General features: G+C 36.2%; 1 protein-coding gene across 4 annotated transcripts in view; it reads right to left on the bottom strand.

The window, feature by feature from the left end:
* Positions 1-45: 45 nt before the first annotated feature.
* Positions 46-17,700, bottom strand: part of ZC2HC1A (zinc finger C2HC-type containing 1A) — a 43,951-nt gene continuing 26,296 nt past the window's right edge. For 3 of the 4 annotated variants that reach the window (XM_066993110.1, XM_048068272.2, XM_013172431.3), the window contains exons 8-9: positions 6,478-6,585; positions 46-5,810 (exon numbers count right to left, since the gene is read on the bottom strand). In XM_066993110.1, the coding sequence (XP_066849211.1) occupies positions 5,630-5,810; positions 6,478-6,585 (289 nt within the window). In that variant the 3' untranslated portion in view covers positions 46-5,629. Of the gene's footprint in view, positions 5,811-6,477; positions 6,586-11,341; positions 11,462-17,700 lie in introns of all 4 variants that reach the window. The other variant, XM_066993111.1, reaches the window with a different exon arrangement.

The raw sequence follows: 17,700 nt of genomic DNA, 5'->3' as shown, positions 1-17,700 counted from the left end.
AGACAATTTCACATTTGGCTACAAAAATGCATGGATTTCCAGAAGTTTTATTGGCATATTTCCTTTATTGTTAACAAGTGGCAAATTAGCATCAGGTAGTGATTTACATTTATTAAAACAGAACTGGTGGTTTAAAATAATATATCAAATAAGATGGAAACCCAGGTGTTCTGAACAAAAAAAAAAAAAAAACACTGGATGGTCACAAACACAAATATTCAGTGTACTGAAGGACAAGGCAAACAAAAAATAATAAATGTAATGCTGACAAAATTAATCACCTCAAATACATGAATGATCACTTCATTTAAAAACATAGAATATCAATAAATAAACTTATGAAGATATATACTAGGTATTGTATGAAGGATGAACACCTAGAGAGTTACAGCAATTATATAAAGTAGGTATTGTAACAGTCATGGAATACTTAACACTTTACAAGATCAGACCCAAATCCATCTGCACTTCTGCCAGAAATCCAAACACAAATATAGAACAATGAAAAACCATGCACTTGCATTTAGACCTTAAGTTCACTATTCAACAATATCAACCTGAATATTTGATTTACTGTCTCAAAAGCTACTGTTCATATTGGAGAAAACTGATTTCCCTATTGATTAGTTTTGTGAAAAAGTACTAGTTATTTAAAAGAATATATGAATAGGTTGTTTTCTGGAAACATGAAATGGGGCTAAATAGGATCCTCCAGAAAATGGGTATTCTGGAACAATACATATACAAAAAGAAAACTAAAATTCCCATTAATATGCAAGATTAATCCCTTATCTTGTGAATAGTGGAAAGAAAGCAACGACCAAATAACTGCTGAATACAGCTAAGAATCTTTTACTTAACATTTCTTCCAACAACACAACTAGGTAATTCAAACCAGCAACTTAAAAAAAAAAATCACAAGTTGGAATGAGCTGTACTTATTCCAAGGCAATAAAAATATTTTCACCAAAGTCACCAAAAACAATTTCAAAGATGGAAATTCCACTGTCTCATACAATCCATATGATTACTTATAGCTTAGTCATACTGAAAAAAAATAAAGTTGTAACAAGTACTCTTACAAAACACCGTTTTCTGTCAAGATATAAAAAAGATTTGTTCATTGCACAGATGCAAAAGTCATGTGATGGAAACCAGCAGTTCTTGAGAACTTTATAATATGTTGACAATGCCATTTCATTTTATATTCAAACTACTTACATAGCCTACATCAAGGTGCACTGCTACATGCCTTGATCCTTAGAGTTCAAACTACTGCACCATACCTCCTCTCGCTGACTTTGATAAGCGTGCATCATGGAACTGTTCTTTTCACACACTGCATTTCAGACACTAACTCTTAGTTGCAATGGTGAATCAAGAGCTAGTCTTACCCAGATGACAGAACTTCCATGACGGGTCAAGATTAGCTCTTAAAATACATTTTTTTGGAGTTCCTACTTTGCGTACCTTGCTACCTGAGGGTCAGTGTTAAGAGCACCATGGAGAGCTCCCCAGGCTTCCAGGCCGCCTCCCAGGCCAAGCAATCCCTCAGGTCAAGCTTTTCAAATCCGCCTGTGGGAGGTTAATGGCTCTTCAAGTCTCTTTGGCAAATTTGAAAAATTCTGCTTAGACGTTCACTTCATAGGTGTAAGTTGAAATGATGCTAAAGTTTGCTCCTCCTCCTGCTGCCCACTTTCCTGTAGTGGTGTGGGAGACTAAGAGTCTAACTATCTGCATAACCATACATTTATGTTGCTGTGTGGTTAGAAATACCCTAGATTGTTTCAGACCTGGAAACAGTATTATACATAAACTTGTGAAAGGTAAATTATATAAAGCCTAGGCCTTTTACTATGCTGCTTTCACCTTTGGAACTAGTATATTTCAGAATTTCATTCCACTTGCATCACTACAGGCCCACTGCTCCTACACTCCTTTCTGTTATGTAGACTGTCCTAGTAAATCACATATTCGCAAAAGCAAAATAGGAATGCAAACACTGTCAGCCAGGACCTCAGCAACAGCCTTCTTGCTTTTTTACGTGGGATCACTGACCTTTCTTTTCCTTTTTTTTCCCCCGATCCACCTCCCCTTCCTATTGTTTTCTTCTCTGTTGATTGAAAGACTCTTAGCAAGCAATTTAGGAAGATATAGTGGCAGACAGTAAAAGAAAGTCTGACATATGGTCAGACACTGTTAGTAGGTAACATTAAAATCACGTCAATAAATTTCACTTTCAGTATACAGCAAGTACATCAGTCAGCTGTTTGGGGCTTCACAATCCCCCAGTAATATTCAGTACAGTTTTGTATTAACTCTGCTTTAGTGAAACAACTTTTTGTTTGTATAACAAGAGTTCTCACAAAATACACATGCACACACACAAACACACAACTGGAAAGACAGATGGTAAATGGAGTAATCACATCATCATAGATTTACACATTAAATCTAAGGAATTTAGGCTTTTAAGTTAAATATCTTTCAACAAGGCATCCAGCAGATGACACTAGCTAAGTTTAGACTCCTCAGTGAAGTGCATCAGGGCTGCATAGTTCACCTAGGTGTTTTATCTTAACAATTATTAAAATTTTGATTCTTGAGGCATTCTGGAACACTACCCTTTCAGCATCTGTATTCATGATTTTTCCTCCCATGAAAAAGCAAGGCATAAGGGCATTGGGAGGAGTAGGGCAAGATGTTTTGGACCTAGGTCTTGTTAATAAATTGAATTCAGGAATTTCTTCACAAATGTAATATACCTAAAGATTCAAAATTCGGAGGCTTTACTTGTCTCCCTTACCAGTTTATATTTTCCTTAAGTGCTATAATCAATTTATTTTCCATATTCAGTTCTGCAGGGCATTATGAAAACAAATCTATTTGCAAATAAATATTTAGATGGAATTACTGTGATCTGTTCTGATAATGTGTGTAATACAGCCTACTGTTGGTAACAAAACCTGCCATTCAGTGACAAAACCAGGTGAAAGCAGAAACACACCAGCCTTCTGATAGTCTCACTATACAGTAATAAACTGCATAGTCAATTATATTTTCATTCTTTTCTTATCTTTATTGTAGATTCTATCGCATACACATTACCAAATGTGACTATCGACAGTCATTATCACTTCAATAGACTTTCCTGTAAAGCTAAATTAAAGTTCAGGAAATCTTTTTTAAAGTTTTTCCTTCAGTTGAGGTTAATCCCCTATCTAGTTCTTGCCATAAATCACAGAAGCATAAAAAAATATAAATGTGTCACTCAAGTAATTTCCTAAATGCTACATTGGAAGCAAAGAGTTACACAAAGCTCAGAAGGCAGAAATTATCATTGTTGTATGTGAATTGGTTTAAAATTAGGAAACCTAAATGGTCAATATATTTTTCAACAGTTCCATCAATTCTTGAAAACCTGTAATATATATATTTCCTTAAAAAAATTCCCTTGTAGAATGTATTTTCAGTAAGGGGTGAAAAGCCTTTTTTTTTTTTTTTTCCAGCAGAAACAAACTGGAAATTCATCAAGTCAGATAAAGGAAATGATTCTTTGATAAATTCGCTAACCAATCAAACCTATGCTGGATTTCTATCTTTTCTGATGGACACTCACAACTTCCAGTAATTCAGTCTGCAGACTTCCATGGCCCAAGTCCAGGACAAATTTTATAAAGCAAACTTATCTATGCTAAAGATGCAGGATTGCAATTTTTCCAAGTACAAATATGAATGTGCCAAAAAGGATCCTAGAACCTAAATTATGTAAAATATAAACTGGCTAAGATTTGTCAGGTCGCTCATTAACAGTCATCCATCCTATCATGCTCAGCCGCCAGCTTATGTAAATTACAATAATACAAGACTACATTGAATGAAAAGATAATTTCTAGAAATAATTTTGTATAAAAAGTGTAAGACAATTTCATATAATTCATATTGTATGAATTATATTATTTCCATGGAAATAATTCTGAAATATCAAAAGTTTATAGCCTGCACGATGACTACATCAAGCCTCTTAAATCTCTTATCCTCCAAGACTGGAACCTGTTTTGGAGATGCATGTCTTAAATCACTGTTTCTCCATAATTGGCCCCATTGACAATAATCACAAATTTTGAAAATGCATTGAAGTTGCTATAATGCAACACTGCAGCAGATTTTGCAAAAGCTACAAAGAAAGTATAAAAAACAATTCTAACGGTGAGCTCAAAGTAACCATTTCTGACAAAAAGAGTGTATTGTGGGAAAGGCACAATTAAGGTCTTTCAGATTGTTCTTCCACGCATAGCTAAGATGGTGACAGTATTTCAAAATAAAATTTCACAAAACAAATTACTACAAATTACTACATTCAGATACAAGTTAAGTGATTCAGCTTGTGAATAGCTCTGATAGATTGTGTCATTTATTTTAAAAGAATGAAAAAAACAACTTCCAGGGCCTGACCCTTCTAACCAATGAACTGATGTGAAGTCTGTTACTAACTTTAAGGGGCTGCTTTGAGAGCCCATGAACATACAGAATTGAAGAGAAAAAAAATATCATGTGTTAACTCAAGAAATATGGACCTGCTGTTTGCACAGGGAGAGGTATAAAAGCAGTTGCTACTTATATCAATTTCTACTCTTCTAATAGCATACATTTTATGGATCTCTTTTTGTATTGGATACATCAAGAAGGTTGTTTTTAAAACAAGTTCAACATTTAGGTACAGTAACTACAGACTCTCCTTCAGGAGACAAGGGAAGAAAAAAAGAGTAGGACTTTTGGAAACCTTTAAAGACAAAAGCAAAGAGCTTTTACACATGCTAGTCATGGTGGAGAACACAAGAAGACGAAGACAACTATTTTGGAACAAAAGGAACTGATTAAAATGAGGATATCATATTTCTTCTTATAAGTACATAAAAATATTAACAAGTTCTTATTCAAAAACAGAATGGGGAAAGTTACACAAATTTTGTTTTTCTTATATGTGAATGGAATTTTCAGACTTTTTCCTCTTTGAATAATTAAAAAAATCCTTGGAAGTAACTGTAAAGTCCAGTTAGGATATTACTGTGAAGTAATTGTTTAAATAGTTTGAAGGGTTCCAGTCTTTTTGCACTTTTAACCAGAGATTTCTAGGGAGTTGCTTATGTTGTTTTCACTTAGAACATAGATAACATCTACTTAATATTACATATGAAGGAAATGCCTCCACAAAGAAACTTTTGACACAGAAGTTTTTCATCGTTAGTTCCCTATGGGTGAGTTAACCTACATAAGTGATTTCAATAATGCCTTATCTAGTAGGATTATATAAGAAAAATAACACTGAACCACTTCCGCTACCTAAGTTACTTAACATGTTTTTATACTTTAAAATATTTCCAGCAGAGATTAAAGAATATTTCCATGAATGGCACAGTTTAAGGTACCTGCTATTTTTATATACAGTATATATATTTATATATAAATTACTACGTAACCGGAAGATTGCACTCAGAAAATTACAATATGATGTTTCAATACATTTGCAGCATGAAGTCTAACTGGAAGGAGTGCTCTAGCTTTCCATGCAGCAGTACATTGCAGATGCTTCCAATTTCTCTTTTTCTCTTTGCTGTTAAGAATGTGTTCACACAACCATTCTTCGAATTCCACACTCACAGCAAAACTTTGCCCATTCCACTGGATACCTTGTTCCACATTCATGGCAGAATTTAGATAACTGTACAGGTGAATTTCCTTCACTGCTTTTTGAACTTCCACCATTGACTGAGTAGTCTCCACTGTCATACCCTATTTTACCATCAGGCCTGAAAAAAAAAAAAACACCAAAAAAACAGATAAAAAACATTCACTATAACTCAGTTCAGTATAACTTGATGCAAAACTATTTAAATCCTTTCAGGGAATTACTGCTATTGTTATTGTCATTTTCATGCTTACACGTTGCATTTATTTGCCATTTACCACCACCTTGTAAGTTTACCCAGATTCCCCAATTTTTAGGAGCACAATGAAGTGTTTGAGTCACTAGTTAGGTTAACCAGATAATCTGGAAACATAAAAATTAGCTTGTCAAAACAGGAAAGGCAAATAGCCTAAAAAATAAATATAATTTCCCTCCTGCCCTTTAAAACGGTATGTGCCGGACAATTTCTTTTTGTGCTGTGGATGTAAATTTCACTTAACTTCAAGTGAACCACTGGCCATTTGAATGATCATTCACCCAATTATTCAATGACTAAGAGGTTTTTGACATTTCTAAAAGTCTTCTGTGCACATCTTATCTGACAGTGATATTGTATTAGATGGCAAATAAGGAAAATACATTCTGAGCATCTAAAACGGGCATCTAAAATTGACCATGAATTCTCCGTTAGATGCAGAGAACAGCATTTGCCTCTACTTATTCTGCAGTGAGTACTCCCCTTAAATGAAGGTTCTACTGCTGGGAAAAATAACAAAAACAAAAGCTACCTTGAGTAACTGTCTGAATTACTTGTTTTTCTTTTGTTTGGTAGAGCACCCGTGCTCATGGTTCTTGCCACACTAGGAGGGGTTGATGTCCGTGCTTTTGATACACCTCTAAAACAGAACAAATATCCAATTAGTTATATAAACACAAATTTACACAAGGAAAGGCATTTATAAATTATATACAAAAATTAATTCAACAATCCACAACAATCAATTCACTGTATGAATAATACAACTTATTTCCTAAAATAAAGACAGAAAAGCTTTGCCATGAACTTACCTGCATTGGACTAAATATGATTCGAATCTTACACTGCCAAGCTAAATTGCACAGCCAGTCCCTTCCTGTTTCACTTGTTATCACACCAAAATATGGGTAGAACCCGCACTATTGATCATTTAGTATATTCGAAGGTCTTCTTTGACAGACTACAAGTCACTTTATAGTGTTGTCAGGGCTTTCAGAAAAATACAGGGTAGCTGAATGCAATGCAAAAAAGAATTTACAGAAGATACCATATTTGCAATATTTTGTGACAAATATGAAACAAGTAATATTTTCTTAATAGCCACAGACTTGACATAGGACGCATAATTCTCAGATAAAGCTTGGCAGACCTTCTTTCTCCAAAGCATATGTATGGGGGGGATGAAGAGGGGAAGGAAGGTCTGTCCAGCTGGACATTAGGGCCTAGTTTTTTTCTAGCTTGCCACAGTGTTTCAAAGTTGGCTTCAATAGTACATCCACAGAGCTGTGAAAGCTACCTTCCTCAAGACTCATGGGTTTTATGAGTCATTACACAATTAACAGCACGTCTTAAACATGCAGAACATTTTAGTGCTTGCTCTGGTCAGTGGTAAGAACATCAGAATCCCCTGTAAAATCTCAGAAGTACAAGGAAAAAAGATAGGAAGGGACATTCTTTTATCGTCAGTGATCAAGGACAGAATTTTTCTTCATTGCTCAAGAGAATTACCATTCACCAGGATTTCTTCTTGTTTGGCAAGGCTTCAGAGTGACTATGACATCTTGTGCCTGACCACCAAGTTTTTCTGTTCACATTCTTGAGCACTGATGCATAAACTAAATTTAAGTTGGGACAATCTCATGGACATTACGAAATATTAAAACAAGATCTCACAAAAAGTTAGTCACCAAGAGCCCAATCAGCAAAAAAAAACCCCAATAGTGATTTTTTCCAGATGAACCTAACTGCTCCTTTCAAAACTATAAACAGCTTACTCTTGGCTTGCTTTTCAAAATATAAAGAAAAGCATTCAGTTCCAATAACTTCAAATACAGCAATGACACAACTGATGATCAGTGTCATAACTCCTGAATTTTAGACGATTCATTGCATAAAGCCCGTTTTCCTTCATGTTGTGAATATAAGCTAAGGATGGTTTTTCAGTTCCTTCCACTAAGAACCAGTTACTCAAATACTTCAGTGGAAGAATGATCAAATGATTAAGAATAAAAATGGAAACCAGGAACTAAATTTAAGAGTAAATCAAGTGAAAATTATATTTAGAAAACTTATTCAAGTTTAACAAGAATAGCTTTTACATTCAACAGGTAAATTGGAACTATCAAAAATTCTGTCTCACTGGGCAGAACACCAGCTTTCTCCTTCAGTTCTCTTTTGCGCCCTCTTACCTGGCAAAAGAGATTCTAAAGATGATTTTATTTAAAACATTGTGTAGACTGAAAAGCACTACATAGGTTTTAATTCTGAAATAACATTAAAAGTTATGTCAGTTTTTCAGAAGCTACAGAATTCCAGGATAAAAGTTCTAAGTGTAACTTACATTATGATGTTACAAGTACACATAACAGTACAGATGCTAAAAACTATCATGCGTTATTTCCTCCATCTCATTTTAGATTGGAGACAGACCATGCCTTAAATACAAGTAAAATTCATTAAAGCTCAATAGTGCAGAAAAATATACTGGACTTTTATTTTATTTGTTATGGAAGCTAGAAAAATGTATAAAAATAACTCAACTGCAGACACAGAAATGGTAGATCTCATGAATCAGGGATGATCAAACAACAAGGACCATAATTGTGTCCCACTTCCTGTTTAGAGAATTCCAAATAATTTAAACCAAACTGTTCTAACCTATTAATGAATCACAGTTTTCTTCAGATTTCTAAATTTGGGACCAACACACTACTTTTTCAAAACTGAGAGCATTAATTTCTTAAATTGAAATCTGTTCAGGATACACTTTGAATCAATAATTTCCTACATAACGCAAGGAATACTTAAAAAAAAAAAGTCCTAGATATTTGAAAGAAATTAACGTGAAAAATAGTGCACTTCTCTTTCCTGTATTTCAGCTGTTCACTTCTTTAAAATACGTATAATAATATACCCTTACCTTTCTAGGGTCTCTAAAAAAAGTCAATTGATACTTTAATAATATATGTATATTAGAGAAGATTCCCCAAAATCAGTGACTTAAGAACATGATTTGAATGTACAATATGGCACATCGGTTACCAATGAAACCAGGAAAAAATAAAAAACAAACAAAACAAACAAACAAAAACACATTGAAAGTGCACTGTCTATCCTGTCTGTTGAGCAAGGTGGTCACATGAAAAGTTAGAACTTTATTAAGGTTTAACAGGGCTCCATAACTCCAAAATACTCAAAAATAGATTTGTTTATATGCAGATATATTTTTCTTTCTAAAAATGCAGGAAAAAAAAAAACAGCTATTTTCAGACTGAAATAGAAGCTTAATATTAGTATTATAGTTAACTGCAATGATTTCTGCTATTTCAACAAGTAAATCAATAGCAGAAAGCTGCTACTGTCTAAAACTTCACGCACCCCAGATCTGGACACTAGAATTAGCACCAGGTTTAGTGTATATTTGATTACAAATCTTGAAACTGGATCCATAATTTGCAATCTGATCTATGGAGACAGATGTCTTCCAACACTGCCAGACATTCTTGATTATCTCCGTTTCTGTCACTACAGCTTGGTCTCCCAGTCTGTCCAACTTCTGCTATTTCTATCCATTTGTCCAGTAGGTATAAATACATAACTACATACATAATTATATATTCTACATATTAAGTAATGTAATATATATATATGTGTGTATAATTATATATATATATATGTATATGTATACAACATACATATATACCTGTTCTAAGATGTATAATGAGAAATACTGATGGAGCCTGACAGCAGGTGAAGCTGTCACAGTGCTATCTTTAATCCTTAAAGTTCTGACATACCTTTACAGGCATTTATTATCCTGTGCAATTTCAGAAGAATTAAGACTGAAGGTGACCTCTCTTCCTAAGCAACCTATATTATGCCTCTAGTTGAATTGCCACTGCGTGCAAAATCCAAAGCCTAAACAAATTTGTATGAGAAGCATACCTTTTCCATTCATACACTTGCAATTTGGTTGTATTTTGCAATGGAATATTGAAATATCAAGTTTGCTTCCTAGACAGGGTATTTTCAGATATTCTTGATAGCTATCACCATCACTCACAACTGCTAATACTTCAGTGCAAAATCGTATGCCTCCAATGACTAACGGCATGCATACCAAAGTCCAGGAACCTCTACTATAAACTGTCATCATCTGCCTTGCTGTGCTGAATTTAACAATGGCTAGTAGCTATTCGCATTTGTCCAGTGCTGTCGGCAAGTAACATACTCAACAACCTCCTGCAAGGAAGACACATTCAATCCACAATTCCAGTGGTCCTTTGAATAAGTACAACATAAACAGTGAGGATGTGAATAGCAGAATAAATGCATATACTCCTAAAGAAATTCTGTCAAGAAGAAAAGTCAAGTCCCTGCTCTACAGAGAAGGGATACTTGTAAGCACATTTAGGAACTCACCAAGCAGAATTTTCAACATCTTAGTAACGTATTATAAAATGAAAAATTGACCTATTTTTGAAGGTACACAGACAGGATTCATGACTAACCAACTATGAAAAAGAACACACGCCAAAAAAAAAAACATCTCTCTAAAAAGCTACTCATTCTCCTTTATTCCTTTTGCTTCTTAAAATAAGAATTCAAGTTCAAACATTCTCGCCTTGTCTAAAAAATACCTCGGCTTCGGTTACAACACTACCACAGCATTACAAGATTTAGACATGTTTCTATCTCTTAAACCATTGTATTCCAAATATGGGCTATATAATTGGAATTTATACAATTTATTCTAGTAATTACTCCTAATTACTCTTCTGTAGTATATTTTGAGGTATTATTTATGAAGAATCAGCCCATTTGAATTTGGCACCTTCCAAATTACATGGAAGCATTAACTACAATGCAACTATTTCCTTTTTAAAAGATTGGAACACCTTTTCTTTCAAAGCAGCTTTGATTTTAATCTTTCATCATAAAGCCTGCCTTGCTTACATTCTTGGACTATCATAGCTATCTTACAGAAGGAGGGAAAGTAAATATTTGACTTTAAAAACACAATAAATTTCCTTTGTCATAAAACATTTGCCTGTGAGGCAGATATTTGTACAGTTATCAGTTGTTCTACAGGCTTAAATGTTTACTTCAGCTCTGCATCATATAACTTCATTTTCACCTCGGGTTTACAGAGTATATTACTCTTAGTCTAGAATCAGTGACAGAAGAAATCAAATCTGAAAAAGCGGTTTTCATCACCTTTCCATTCCTACAATGAAGCAGTTTACCTAACAGATACTTATACTAATTATATTCCCACAACATTTATACTGAAGACATACTGGGCAGCAGGTATCTTTCAAGGTCACACTTTTACTATTCAAATGGTTTTGAGGAACGTTTCTGTAAAACAGATAAACCAAGCAGATTAGTAATACTTCTTTATAGGCAACAACTCATTCGGTCTTTTGATGGTACTCTTTGTTTTTTTATCAGTGTCATAAAACCTTTGCACATGTCTTCCAGTTTGCAGTGGTTGGCCTAACTTGTCCATCTTACTATTAAAATAAATGAAGGGGTACTCATAACTTAAATAGCAGTCTGTGAATCTCCTTATCACCAAAAAAAAAAGTACAAATATTTGTACTTCCAGAGAATTCCTATTTACTAAAAAAGGCATTTACCTGGCACAAATCAGACTTTAATAATCGAGCAAGCAAACGGGGTGTGTGTGTGTTCTTACATTAAAAAGAAGAATATTTCATAGACTTGTAATTGTATTAGGTCTCCAATATACATATTAAAAAACAAATAAAAAAAACTGTTGCTAGTTTTCCTTACAGTCTGCCCAACGCTCTCACATTTAGGCTTTTTTGTTTTAAGAATACTTTTTATAATGTCAAATTCATCACACCTAGACAAGGAGGCTCATATTTACAAGATATACCAACTTTATTACAATGGTAGAAAGTAAAAGATATAAGTACAAGTCTTGTGGACTTTAGGGTTAACAAGAAGGAAAAAAAAAATCTTTTTTTTTTTTTTGTAAAGGCTTAATGTTGTGCCAAAAGACAGTAATATGCCTTCCATTTTCTTTTATAGAGATAAAAAAAAAGACCAGACAAAGCCTGAAAGAAAAACAATTGTTTTGATTATCAGAACACCCACTCACAATAGACAGCACCATATACACAGGCAATATTCTGGCAATACTTTTTTTGTTTTTAATACTACTATGTATAACAATTCCACAATGGAAAGCCTTGGTAGAGTATCAAAGACTAACAAACAAACAACAAACCAAAAAAAAAAAGACATTATCCCCCCCTCCCACCTGTGATCATAAGAAAAACTGTATCTCTTGAGAAATCACAGCTTGTATGAGGAAAATCAAGACTTCATGTGAAATTTTGCATTATTATGTCAATACAGTAAACTTGCAAAAATTAAATTATATCTTCACTCCCATCTTGGTAATGTAATAAAATGTTTCTTCTTATTGCCAAAAAATAGTATATAAGCCCCTAGTGAAACATGATGAAACAATCTGAGCATTTTTATTGATCTTTCTGAAATCAGAGAACTATAAACAAACAAACCAAAATTGATGGAAATGTCTGGGCAGCTGAAGATTAGCTTTTCTACAAGTTTTCTACCACTCAAGGGAATTTATAAGGAAAACAAATGAACAAAAATAATAATGAAAAAGCTATACTTTTACACCAAGAGAAATAACTTTCTAAACTTACTGTGGAGTTCTCTGACTCTTGTTATATAACCTTAATAAACTGTAATGCCAGGAAAATTACTAAACAGCTAATTACTGTCAAGGAAGCTCACTATTTTTGATATAGCTTTTAATATCTCAAAAAAAAAAAAAAAAGAAAACAAAAGAAAAAGGAGCTTGTGTACCTCCAACATTTATATCATACAACTTCTCATGCTGCTTCTGCAATAACAACATATTAAAAGTCATTGAGCCTATAAATTTTGCCAGGTAATTTGGGTTTTGGAAATCTTCTCTTGGGAACCTTGCAATCCGTATTACATCTGTAAAGAATCAAAGGAAATCTCCTCATAAGGAACAAAATTCAACAATACTAAATTATATTCCTTCATTATGAAGCCAGAATGGAACACCGAGATTTCGGTCTGACAATTTAGCCCCCAAACAATGCGGGACATCAGATAAGTTCCCCTACTGTTCCTCTTCCCACTGCTCCTCCCAAACAGATGTTCTTGTTCAAACCAATTAACTCCGGAAATGCTTAATCAGTTCCTGTTTGGCCAAATACATATCTCCCAGGGATCGAGAAGCAGGACCAAGATTTTTGACACTGCATGACACTTACTCCTACCTGTCATGATTGTCTTAGTTCTTTCTGAACTTTAAACGATCAACATTATCTGCAAACTCTGGGCACCTGCAGTGTAGAATACTGTAGACAGTAACCTAGCAGCACTCACAACTGCCAAAAGGAAGAACTGCAGTATCCCTTCCACACTTAAAGACACACACACACACACACACAAAAAAAAAAAAAAAGTGAAGCCCTTTCATGTACTAATGACCAAAAGTGCAATCATAAGAATCATAAGAATCTTCTGAAATGCGAATACCACTACAACACTTATTTACCTTTATTTCACTGAACAAAGCTGTGGAAGTTACAGTCTTATTGAAAGGAAGTGAAGTACTCTAAAGATATGTTGTTTTTAAAGGCTGCACATGCTGTATGCAAACATAAGTGGAATTTAAAATGTATTGACACTGGTTAGGTAAGCAGTTCACACTGCACTTCAGCTGTACTGGGTGTGCCACTGACAGACATGACTCCCAGTCATGGGAGTGGGCTTAACATCAAATAGCAAAATTTATCTGAGAAAAATAAAACAAAATAAGTCATTTCTAAGGGTACATTTGCCATACTGAAAAACGTAACAATTTTCCAAGCCACAATAAAAGAAATATTACTGTTCACATATGAAATATGCAGAGATGAGAAATTAATCTGTATGTGCAAAAGATCTCTGGCTGGCCACAAAGAGTTTGTTTTTGCTATGGAAAACATGGGGGGGTGGAGTCTGGCTGTTTGCTTAGCCTTAGGAAAAATTGGGTAGGTTCTTCCTATCCTCCTGAAGTTCGGATTATTTCTAACAGCTCACAAGAACTGCCCTACCCCTTAAAAAATGCAATACACGCTGCTAAATTCTGTGCTCTTATAAAATAAGCATCACACTTTGGATTTTAACATCACTCACTGTCAGAATATAAGCCCAGCAATTTATGTAGAATTAACTTTTCTTTTCCCTATTCTTCAACATGAAAAAGATGAAATCCTGTATTCACTCAAGTGAATGGAGGTTTTCCTACTGACTGCAATAGAGACCCAGTACTCTTGCGCTCTCACTTGCTTCTCCAGGACTCATAAATGATGCCCTTATGCCACACTCCCATCCATATTTATTAACTGGACGTTACCCTGTTCAGGCAGAAAACTCTTTACAGCTGAGCTCAGCTGACCCATCCTGACCTACATGTACCAGCTAAATCTCACTAATGCTAACCTAGCTTATGCTGATGATGTTGTAGTGCAGTCCTTTACTTGGGGAGAAAAAGAAGAGAAATAGTATTTGAAAAAAAAAGTTTATATAATCTGGTTGCATTTCTGTTCCTATAAAATAAAAATTAATAGTGTAATATTGGAGTTGAATTTCATATTAAAACAAGCTACAGAATTTTTCCTTTATAAAGCTAAACACTTGAAAGACCCAGTTTGTTTTAGCCTTCACCTTTAACAGAAGTGTATCAATAGCTTCAGATGCCTGTCACAATAGTTTCAGACGGCAGTTCAAGAGTGCCACCTAAAGAGCAAGAGGAAAACTGCATGCCTGTGTATTTTAATTACTTGTGGTTGTTACATTAGCCGACAAAGTTGTTTCTTGTCCCTTCACATATTCATCACAATGAACTGGTACCATGATTCTACAGAAAGAAGCAGTGTTTGATTAGGCCGCCCACCTTACTAATATCGATCTAATTCATCCTTGACATCGCGCATTATAATTGTAATTCTATCAAGCCTTACTACCTCTGTGTCAAATCTGGAATTACAACAATCTACACAAAAAATGGAAGATTTCACTTTATACATAAAACCCCACAAAAATAGGGAGTGAATAACACTTCAGGAGCTCATTTCTTATACCAAAGACTAGAATTCAACCAGGTCAAAACAAGTATGTAGGAATATTGAATATTTACCAAAAAAAAAAAAAAAGTAAAACGAAACAAACAAAAAAGCATTGTCTCTCAACATTCTGAACATTTGAAAAACTGCACTTAAAACAGGATATTTGAAACACCATGCTCAGTCAATCAGATCATTAGCAGCTCATAAGGAAGAGCTATTTTCATTCTGACTTTAGGATACTGACTGTTAGTGTCTCACTCCCTACTCTGATGTAATTTTATCACAGGTAAGTATAAATGCTGGAGGTATTTCAGTAGAACCCTAAACATTTCAACCCCCCCTTTCTCCCCCAATACTGAGGCTGAGAGGATTAAGGTCAAAATTGTCACTAGTGACCAAACTGAGACGCCTAACTTTTCCATGTTGTTGGTACTCCTACATCTCCTTGCTTCAACATAACTCATGACAAATTTGTTATCAGAAGTGAATACAGCATAGCCAAAAGAAAGGGAAAGAATTATTAGGTTTCAGAATGCTTAGGAAAGGGACACATTAAATTGCCTTCTATCGATGAGAAGGCCAGTTAGTATAATGACCAAGAAATCACATGGACTGCTTAGCAAAGATGAGAACTTTTTTTTTTTTTTTTTTAAAGAACAGAGAAGTGAGAAGGACTGCAGGCAGAACACAGTAATCACATACTTGTACTGGGTCTGACTGGGATGTGGAGATAACTTTCCCTGCAGCAGCCCATACAGTGCTGTGCTCTGCATGTGTAGCTAGAACAGCATTGGTATCACACCAGCTTGTGTCTATTGCTGAACAATACTGGCACCACATCAGGACTCCCTCCAAGACCCCAAAAGCCAGCAGGCTGGGGTGGGCAAGAGGTGGGGAGGGGACATCACCAGGGCAGCTGACCTAAACCAACCAAAGGGATATTCCATGCCATACAGTGTCACACACTTAGCAATAAAAGGTAGGAAAAGGGAAGGAGAGAGGGGGCTCTCGTTATGAAGATGTCTGTCCTCCCAGACAACCGCTACGTGTATTGAGGCCCTGCTTCCTGGGACATGGCCGAACACTGCTCATTGATGGGAAGTAGAGAATAATTTCTCTCTCTGTACTTCTGTGCAGCCTTCACTTGTGTCTTTTTTTCCCTCTTCCTTTTCCCTTTAATTAAATTATCCTTATCTCAGTGCACAAGGTTTTTTTTTCTTTTTTTTTTTTCTTTCCAGCATACTTTTATCTCCCCCTCTTCTGAGGAGGAAGGGGGATGAGAGCAGTTGTGGCGGAGCTCAGCTGCCCAGAAAGGTAAAACCACCACAGTCTTTTTTGGCACCCAACGTGGGGCTCAAGGAATTTGAAATAAGGAGGATATTTCACAGAACTAATGGGCAAAACATGGACTGGATGTTGTTTATGAATGTAATAATTGTGAAGAATGTGTTTTAGTAATGTGAATGGACAAGGGGTGGAGTTTGTGTAAATTGTCAACTTTGTGATGATATTATGTCTCTTATGGTGTGGGGTATTTTTTCTTTTTTATGCAAATGAACTTTGTGAAGACTGTGATGATTGTCATTTAAGAGTATATTGTGATTATTCTTAAATATGCTTTTCACAGAGGTGAGGTGTGGAACGTATTGGGTTTATGTAGCAAGGTTTTGGTAGTGGGGTAGCTGCAGGGGTGGCCTCTGTGAAGCTGCCCCATGTTAGATAAGGGCCTGTTTCAGCTGGCTCTAAAGGGACCCACCACTAGCCAGAGCTGAGCCAATAAGCAATGTTGTTTGCACCTCTGTGAGAGCAGATTTAAGAAAGGGAAAAAAAAAAAATCTGCTGCACACAGCAGCTGGGAGAGTGAGCAGTGAGAAGCAGCCCTGCAGACCCCAAGGTCAGTGCAGCAGGAGGGCAGGAGGAGCTCCAGGCAGGCAGCAGCAGTTCCCCTGCGGCCTGTGGAGAGGCCCCTGGGGGAGCAGGCTGTCCCCCTGCAGCCCATGGGTCCCACACGGAGCAGATCTCCACGCTGCAGCCCGTGGAGGAGCCCCCGGTGGAGCAGGTGGATGTGGCCTGGAGGAGGCTGCGGCCCATGGAGAGCCCCCGCAGGAGCAGGCCCCGGGCCGGAGCTGCAGCCCGTGGAGAGGAGCCCACGCAGGAGCAGGGGGTCTGGGGGGAGCTGCCACCCATGGGGGACCTGTGCTGGAGCAGTTTGCTCCTGGCGGGATGGACCCCGTGGTATGGAGCCATGTGGGAGCAGTTCTGGAAGAGCTGCTGCCTGTGGGCAGCCCACACAGGATCAGTTTGAGAAGGACGGCATCCCGTGGGAGGGACCCCACGTGGAGCAGGGGCAGAGAGTGACTGTGAAGGAGCGGTGGAGATAAAGCGTCAGGGACTGACCTCAGTCCCCATGCCCCTGCACTGCTTGGAGGGAGGAGGTAGAAGAAGGTGGATGAGAGGAAGGTGGTTTTATTTTTTGTTTGTTTGGTCTTGTTTCTCACTGCTCTAGCTTGTTAGTAATAGGTAATAAATGTCTTTAATCTCCCTACGCTGAGTCTGTTTTGCCTGTTACGATACTTGTGGAGTGATCTCCCCATCCTTATCTC

Source organism: Anser cygnoides, chromosome 2 (assembly GCF_040182565.1).
Source record: "Anser cygnoides isolate HZ-2024a breed goose chromosome 2, Taihu_goose_T2T_genome, whole genome shotgun sequence".
Classification (NCBI taxonomy): domain Eukaryota; kingdom Metazoa; phylum Chordata; class Aves; order Anseriformes; family Anatidae; genus Anser; species Anser cygnoides.
Note: the sequence above shows the minus strand (reverse complement) of the source record. Positions and strands in the feature narration are given on the sequence as shown.